At 39.8% G+C, this 9149-nt stretch overlaps 1 protein-coding gene across 4 annotated transcripts in view; it reads left to right on the top strand.

The window, feature by feature from the left end:
- The window catches only part of LOC124282351 (sulfotransferase 1C2-like), a 31550-nt gene that overhangs the window by 8688 nt on the left and 13713 nt on the right, over nucleotides 1-9149 (top strand). The window contains exons 1-7 of one of the 4 annotated variants that reach the window (XM_046718320.1): nucleotides 853-1011; nucleotides 4956-5123; nucleotides 5869-6025; nucleotides 6544-6728; nucleotides 7886-7989; nucleotides 8409-8589; nucleotides 8739-9019. In XM_046718320.1, the coding sequence (XP_046574276.1) occupies nucleotides 4961-5123; nucleotides 5869-6025; nucleotides 6544-6728; nucleotides 7886-7989; nucleotides 8409-8589; nucleotides 8739-8836 (888 nt within the window). In that variant the 5' untranslated portion in view covers nucleotides 853-1011; nucleotides 4956-4960 and the 3' untranslated portion in view covers nucleotides 8837-9019. Of the gene's footprint in view, nucleotides 1-852; nucleotides 1012-1529; nucleotides 1790-4955; nucleotides 5124-5868; nucleotides 6026-6543; nucleotides 6729-7885; nucleotides 7990-8408; nucleotides 8590-8738; nucleotides 9020-9149 lie in introns of those variants that run through there. The other 3 variants (XM_046718317.1, XM_046718319.1, XM_046718318.1) reach the window with 3 other exon arrangements.

Below are 9149 nucleotides of genomic sequence, written 5' to 3'. Positions count from 1 at the left end.
CGCATTCAGCAGTATTCTAGCTGTATGGAGTTTGGATGAGACAACCCAGTGATCAACAGAATGAACATCGTTACACAATTTGGATACGATGGCATTTGTCAACAAAATGAGCAAGCCTGACAACCCGACAACCCGAACCCGCTAGTCTAATGACAAGCATGGGTTCCTGCAGACCAAATCTTAAATGAATCTTTACAGGTTAGAAATGTTGCACAGTCTGCATGGCATACATTTCACAACGTACATATACACAAATTGTGTGATTAGGTCGTTCCCTACGTCTATGTCTTGTCCTCCATATGGGGAAATGGTTGTGCGATATATCATGGTGGTAGTATGTCCACAGCATATGGTGAAACCTATTTTCAAACACGTCCTCCTCGCGGAGTGTGTGGTTGTGGGGTGGGTGTGGGGATTAAAACCCATTTCAGCTCTAACAGGGCTAGTTACCTCATCGGCAGTAGTCGTGGATGTTTAAAGAAACTGTACGAGCACTCACTTCACCTGGGTTATCCGTTTCCCTGTGTCAGCGAAATGAGCAGTGTCAAGTTCACCCTGTTTGATCAGATCCTCCCGTCCCCACCCAATCAACGTGCAATAAGTATGAGTTGAGGTAATATATCTGTGCAGCAAACATCAATGCAGGAGGAATGTTTGTAAAGTGATAGCCCCGTTACGTATATATTCGCACTATGTAAATGTGTCATTCGGGTACACTCGTACAACAAGGTGGAATTTTAATAAGGCCAACTAGCCATTATTTCAGGCACTGTGTGCTGACAACTTGAAATCTGACGTTTTTGTCAAAGATCCGGATCCGTACAATATATATATTTGTTCAGGTTGTGTTCCTGTGCAACAATAAAAAATACGGAAATGTAGATGCAAGAGGGTATATTTGCATAATCACACGGAGCCCGTGACCTGTATCACTGCTCCTAGTGCGGTCTTATCATAGTGCGGTGTGTTGGGACAGGACCGGAAGATCGTTGACGATCGCTGATTTCAAATGTAAGTTGGTCGTAATGTGGATTACTTTGAAATAGGTAGATGATGGTCTTTGTGCACTGTGTTATGTTGCATTATGTAACTGCTAATGGAATACCTACAGGTCGTGTTCGTATCAAATGTACTTGGTTAGTCTGACAGTGATCCTAAGTTTTGCATAGTCATTGAGTAGTGTAATGTTTCGTTATGTATTGCACATCTCATAATATTAAAAACTGTTGCAAAGTTATATATGATTGTACTACACAACCAGCGTTTTTGACTAGGCTAGACATCAGTTCTTGTTGCTGTTGACCAGTATAGCAGTTATGCATGGGAATACACAGTGGTAGAAACAGTATTGACGACACTGGCAGTGAAGCACAGTGGTGTATAATACGAACTAAGTTTCGCAGTGTCATGGTTGTCAACGCTCAGCCAAAGTAGGTCGGTTCTTTCGTTATCACACGGCGGATTACCCTCACCTTTCCCGTAAATCAAACATAATGACAAAAAACATTGCTGATCACTGACAACGAGAAGCATTGCTCACAGAAGGAGGGCAATGTGTGTATCGGGACCATGAAGGTATACTGACACAAGTAACGCAAGTTTCATGACCTACATAAACATAGCACATAGGAGGAGTATTGAGTCGGCAGTGTGTGAGAGCTGGAATCTTGAAAGGGGAGACTTGACTACTGAACCGATCGTTGACATTTGAATACACTGTCGTGGTGACAAGTTCTGAAGTAGTCCACGAGTGACAGACTGTTCTTAGAATTGATGCACAGTATAACCAGTAAGTAATAGAGACCTCTGATGTTATTGACAAGCCGAAGACAGATGTATTGAGTGAATAGCACGCATCGGGTGTTATTGACGAGCTTCGCAGAAATATATTGACGCATAATATATGTCGTTCACATCGGATGCTATTGAATATCCTTGTCAGATACAGTAGGTAGTACACATTGATGATGTATTATCATGTAAAATGATCAGTACGCATCGGGTGTTATTGACTATCTAAGCAGTGATGTATTGTCATGTAAAATGATTAGTACGCATCGGGCGTTATCGACTATCTAAGCAGTGATGTATTGTCATGTAAAATAATTAGTATGCATCGTGTTTTATCGACTATCTAAGCAGTGATGTATTGTCACGTGAAATGATTAGTACGCATCGGGTGTTATCGACTATCTAAGCAGTGATGTATTGTCATGTGAAATTATTTGTACACTTTAGTTACTATCGACTGGCCTTGAAATTATGTATTGTCATGTAAAATGAGTATTGCGCATTGGGTGTTACCGACTATCATGGTGTATTGCGATATAATTAAGTCGTACACTCTGGCTGTTGACAAGCCGAGCTGGCATTTATTATCATTTAAAATATATAGAACACTTCGGGTGTTATCGACTAACCTAGCAGTGATGTATTGTCATTTATTACCCACGTGGTCAACGTATGGGTGGTTGCATACTAATCTCGTACGTCACACGAGTGTCGTATCGCGTTGACCTATGTTGTAACGACTTGACCTGAGATTCTAACGATTTGATTGGATAACCGATGACCTCTGAATTAGGTCACGTTGTGACAGAACTACTTTTTCATTCATAACAAACACGTGAATTCATTCATTCTACAATTTATATGCATTGTGGGAATGTAAACATTGCGAACGTTGCCGCATCGCTGTTTAATTGTGAGTCCAACCAAGACATTATATGCGTCGAAAAACATAAATGCAAAGTTTTCACAAGTGCTGTTAGCCGAGTGAAGCAACTGCAAACTAAGAAACGGGGTGCTACGGAGTAGTTTATGTATGAACCTGTACGAGGCGATGACAACTGACATGCATCGTGACGTCGGTAACCAAGGGGGCAGACAAGCAAGGCGTAGTGACGTCATTACAGTGTGACGTCATGCAAAAGTACCGCCTCCGTGGTGTAGTGGTTAGAGCATCCGCCCGGAGAGTGGAAGGTCGCGCGTTCGATCCCCGACCGCGTCATTCCAAAAGACGCTACGGTATGGTACTTGTTGGTCCCTGCCTGGCGCTCGGCATTAATGGGTACAACAAGGAATGGTCGGCTCGGAGTCAGTATAATGTGTCTGAGTGGGGTATTCGTGCTTCACTGCGGCATGGTATCTCAGTGGGCTAGCACTATAAAACCAGCTTACGTTTGGGCTAGTACAAGCAGCCGCACATACCCATACACAAGCATGCACGTCGTCATATGAGCGAAATATTCTCAAGCACGACGTTAAACCCAATTTCACCTCACCCCACCTCATGCACCTCATGCATTCTTTCGCAACCTCTTTATGAAACCGGTTTCGGTTTGAAACCATAGAAACAACAAAAATACGCTATTTTGTCAATTTAATGCATGTAAGACGTGGGTAATAAATAAAATACCTCACTCGGTCTCATAACATACGAATTATACGAAACGAGTGTCGTTCCTATGGTATCTGACCTCGTGTAGTATACTCTATATAAAACAAGTGTCACGCTCTGGCTGTAGTCGACTAGCGTTGCAGTGATTTATTGTCATCTAGCATTAGTTTAATTCTATAATAGAGTTTAGTAGTTATGTATTCTCATTAAAAAGAAATAGTAACGTTCGGGTGTTATGGACTATCTCAGCAGTGATGTATTGCCATGGAATATAAGATCACAATTCAGGTGTTACAGACTAGCCAGTGACGTCATGTCATATACAATAAGTGGTACACATCATGTGTTATCGACCAGTTATTACGTGGGTAGTATTCCTCGGTTGTTGTTGTTGTTTAGCCAAACAGTTATACTGTGACGTGCGACGTAAGTAGTGCATATCCTGTAGTATTGATGTGACCTCTGTGATGATGAATATAATGCGTTGAACGTCCAATGATTTTGTTTTGACTAGCATTATATTGATGCATGGTGAGTGAGTGACTAACTGGTTTAAGATTTTAAGACATTTCAGCCATACCGTGACTAACAAAAATATAAATTCATAATACACAGTTATTGTTTTTTTACAAACTGTCGCAGAAAGACTGTAAAACAACTAGAATATCACAGATATGAATACAAGACTAGTATGTAAATCTTAAATATTTTAATTATTGAAGAAAATATTAAACAACTGGAGGAAGATCCCCAAACATACAGTGCATTTGCTTCTTGTACGGATTTACACCATCCCTTCAGCTAATACCAGTTTTTGACAATCTAGCCATAAATATAAATAAATATAAAATATACTGCGGTTTACAGATAGCAGCATGTTTAAATTTACTTTGAATGTTTTGGGACTTGCGTACCGTATCAGGAGGACAATAATGTTATAATATGATGCACGGAGAGATCTGGCAGATAGCCCAGTAGACATCCAGTAGATAGTCAAGTAGACACATACATACAAGTATAGCACGTCTATTGTCTAAGATAGACGCTGCGAGTTACACAGTTTGTACCGCTTGAGGGTTTTGAGCAACGTATTCAGCCAAAGGGTAATTTTCAAGATTACACCTTTGTGGAAATTATTCATAATTTAAGGACATAAAATACACACTGCTTTAGGTCAGGACTGTTAGTGAGCATAATGAGCACTATATCTGTGGAAGTTGGGCCATGCGCTTTATTTCATTTGCATATTTATTTGTGAAAAGCATACTACAGTGTATCATGTTTGAATAGTAAATGTGTGGCCATTTGATAAAGGTAGTGCGTCTGAGGAACCGCAATGAGTTTTTTGCCTACCAACAGAAAGCGAAGATTGTAATTTCCTGATCTACCCACATTTTCCATCTAGGTTTGTAAGCAGCATTCTTATGCTCGTGTATGGTAGTTACACCTCTTAAAACTGCAGGATTTCCTTACACATACAGGTGAAATGATCTGTCGCAAGTGGAATATTGTTTAAATCGGATTTAAATGTACCTCACTCACTTTAATGTGTTAGGAGAGATGTCGACGCCAGCAGAGAAAGCAATGGCGGCAGGGATCAATGTTGAACTGGTGATGGATGACGGTCTCGTGCAGGCTGCTATAGTGTTGGACACGATAAAGAATGTGAAGCTTATTCCTATCCGTGACGACGACATCTTACTCTGCACTTACCCAAAGTCAGGTAATACACTGTGGAGTCATGAATAATGCCATTTGCAAACAAAGGAAGCCATTTAGAAGTAATGGATGTCAACTTCTTTCTGTGAATAAACACGACGTTTCGGGGTGTACGCTTGCTCCTTCATCACCTTGCTCCTTCATCACCTTGTTCCTTTATCACCTTGCTCCTTCATCACCTTGCTCCTTCGTCACCTTGCTCCTTCATCACTTTGCTCCTTTATCACCTTGCTCCTTCATCACCTTGCTCCTTCATCACCTTGCTCCTTCATCACCTTGCTCCTTTATCACCAGATGATGGAGCAAGCATACACCCTGAAACGAACGTGATGTTTATTCACATAAAAAAGCTGACATCCACAAATATTGCTTTTCTTAAAACATTATTGTCTGATAAATCACTATTGTGTGATTTTCGAATTCCTTTCAAGAAATAAATGATGTGATTACTTTTCAAAACTGGCAGATTAGAGACATGTCAGCCAGTATATCTCCTTTGACATCCTTTTGAAATAGTCGCTCAACCTATAACAGTCCGTTTTAAGAACGTTATCTGTTTAATGCAATTGATTTCAAGTCGTAGTATAAGAGTTTAGGAATTTAAACGATCGAATAACTATGTGTCAATTATATTTTCAGTTAGTATGTTTTAACTAACCTTCACATCTGATAATTTTATTTGAGGAATTTGAGATATTTATGAAATAATGGATTCCCCTTGGTATTTTTTGTTGATATAAACACTCAAGGTACACATTGGACCTGGGAGATCCTCAACATGATCGTGGTAGGCAAGGCCGAGTATGCGAAACACTGGCAGAACTCAGCCTGGCTGGAATACAGGACGCACGAAGAGCTGGAGGCGCTGGCTTCACCAAGGATCCTCCACACACATCTGCGTCCAAGGTATGAAATTTATGACACAAAAGTTTGATTTGTATTATTATGAATATAAGGAGGTTGTAACTCCGTGAGTTTATTTTTCTAATAGCTGCATTCAATGCAAATCGGATAGCATACACCAAGGACGCTTCGAGGTAGTGAACAAGCGAATGTTTATAACCAGTCCCATATAAAGAGGAGTTCTTTTCAACAAAATGTAAACACGGAAGGAAAATTAGACTGAAAGATGTTTTCAAATGTTGTTAAAACGAAAATGTAAACCCTTTGCTGGCGATCTCTTGCCAATCGTTTTCTGGTGTCGTTAATTGTCAGTTTATTGTTTTAATTCTCCTTGATCTAGTTTAAACAAATATGTGATAACCGAGTAATTTTACTGTCCTTCGTTGACAGGGCTTTATAAATTATATGTATTTTTTAAAGAATTTAAAGCTAGTTTTAGTCACGGTATGGCAGAAATATTGCCGATGTGACTTCAAGTGTTAACTCACTCACTCACTCAGAAATGTAAACTATGCCTGCAGCCAACTACCAGATGATGTATGGCACAAAAGATGTAAAGTTGTGTACGTCAGGAGGAATCCTAAGGACTGCGTGGTGTCGTCCTTCAATCAAACAACCAAGCAGGTCTGGAAGGACAACCCTGTGGCAAAACCGTCCTACACTGGCACTTGGGACGACTTCATTGATATTTTTCTGAACGGAGCATGTATGTGTCTCTCATCATGAGATGTTATTCAATTCTGGCTATTATAATGCTTTCTAGAATAAATCTTGCAGGACAAGGAGCTTCGTAAGTCTTCACGATCCCCAGTAATGTGGTCTTACTTTGGTTTTACTGTACCCTACATGACCCGATGAAAAGTTATTTGGTTTAAAAGATGTCTTTTTAACTGAACACACCTTACAGTTTTACTGCCCTTTATGGCAGGTTTTAATTATTACTTTGTTAACTAAGTAACTTGTTCTCATGTACGGGCCATGATATTTCTGGAATATTACTAAAAAGCGGTGTAAAACTAGACTCACTCACTCATCCATGGACGATAGAATGTGTGAATTGTGATAGCGTTTTGTTTATAACAAGCTGCACTATCTTTTCAGGTAAGCTTACGAAAGTCTTTTGTCGGTGCCTCCAACCAAATATATAGGTTTACACAAAGAACTTAATTATGCACCCCCTGTATATATGAGTCTTGCTGAACAGTATGATCCTTTGACTCATAAAATGATTTGAATCCATGTTGATTTTATGATCATAATTGCTCATTTGAAACAAACAAACAAACTGAGTGTCATACAAAACCATGTCTGTACAAGTATGGCCCTGGAACGTTTAAGGTTTGAATTTATTAGTGAATGTGAACATTCAAAATGTCAGTTTGCGTGTCTTACACGATTCAAGGTCAATATCCACCGTAAGCCTCCATGTGACTATATGGCAGCCATCGCTCGCCTCCTCATACCCCCTGTCAGCCTCCTGATGCTCTGAAGGGGCAATCTACGGTATTCATCGTGTAAAGCAGCTTCCAATTTGGCCAGGTTCTGTACAGGAGGATCCTTTTGTTGCATACGACGACCACTCATGTCCCATATATGCTCCAAAGGGTTATATCAGGGCGCATTCAATCGTGAGATATGTTAGGGGTGCTTAACTAAGTTATTTGCTAAAAGTATTGAAAGTCAACAGACGATTGTTTAGTAGCAGTCTAATTTCAAAATCAGTACAAAGTATAAGCTGAAAGAACTGATGTTTTCCTATTGCAGGTGAGACCACGTATTGGTCAATTATATTACCACAAAATACTCATATTCACAACAGACTAACATATGTATTAAACTAATTTCCTCTGACATGTTTCAAAGTTCCTGGCGGACCCTATTTCGAACACACTCTTGAATGGACCAACATATCTGAAGTCCACGAAAACTTTCAAATGTGCAGTGTGCACTATGAAGACATGAAAAAGGTATGCCAAACAGGCATGGAAGGGGCACGCTTACGCCTTCTCAAACACCTGTTTTTTCTCCTTGACAGTTTCTAAAAAACAAATGCTAATGATATAGTCAATATCGTACACGGGATTATGGAATTTGGCAATCAGAGGCAGTCCATTCCATTAAGTTAAGAGTAAAGTGGTATTAAAATCTTATAACGGTGCTTTCCCTCAATGTAATACGTCGACAAAATATCACTGACGCATAACAGAACTAAAAGATCTATAGAATAGATAGCTAAATATCAGGTTCAGCAGATTTTCCACTGACCATGACTACATAGACAAAAACAGTATTACTTAACCAGGTACGATATATAAGACTGAACACTTAACACACAACTCACTCACTCACTCACTCAACATTCACATGAAATGGTATTCTTTTTCAGGATTGCGTTTCGGAAATACGTCGAATGGCTGATTACTTGGGGCGCCCTTTGTCGGAGAAAACATACCAGGACATATCCGAGGCATGTTCTTTTAAGAAACTCAAGCATGCTAACGAGAAGCTCAAAGACCAGACCTACCACTTTCAATGGAATGATGATTCAAGTGGATACTTCAGGAAAGGTATTTAGAGTTTCTCATGCATATAATTGTTTGAAGACACATTGCGCACAGAGATCACTCTTTTAACACCGTTTCACGGTATGCATTATTGTACAAGTCAGTGTATGAAACATATCCGTGAAGCTAATTTATAACATGATGTTTTGTAGGTATAACTGGTGACTGGAAGAACTGGTTCACGGTGGCCCAGAGCGAGCGGTTTGATAAAGTATACGAAGAAAGGTTAAAGGAAAAATTCCCTTACTGACATCGTGAATAGGAAACATATTGCTTCTTCGTCGAGTTGGGTCCACATAAAGACGGTGAATACAACCAGTGTTATGGACCGAAGACCGTTGTTGATCACTAGTTCAGAGCCACGTACATGTCCTGCTTGAGATAGATACGTATGTTATAAAATAATGGTGCAAATAAAACTTAAAATCCCTGAGCCAGCTGTATATTATTGTGTGTGTGTGTGTGTCAACATACAGTTTTGAGAAAATTTTCATGTTACCTTAGAGACTGACTGACTGACTGACTGAGTTTAGTTTTACGCTGCTTTTAGCAATATTCCAGCA

Source organism: Haliotis rubra, unplaced genomic scaffold (assembly GCF_003918875.1).
Source record: "Haliotis rubra isolate DU_JTF1 unplaced genomic scaffold, ASM391887v1 Scf299, whole genome shotgun sequence".
Taxonomy (NCBI): domain Eukaryota; kingdom Metazoa; phylum Mollusca; class Gastropoda; order Lepetellida; family Haliotidae; genus Haliotis; species Haliotis rubra.
Note: the sequence above shows the minus strand (reverse complement) of the source record. Positions and strands in the feature narration are given on the sequence as shown.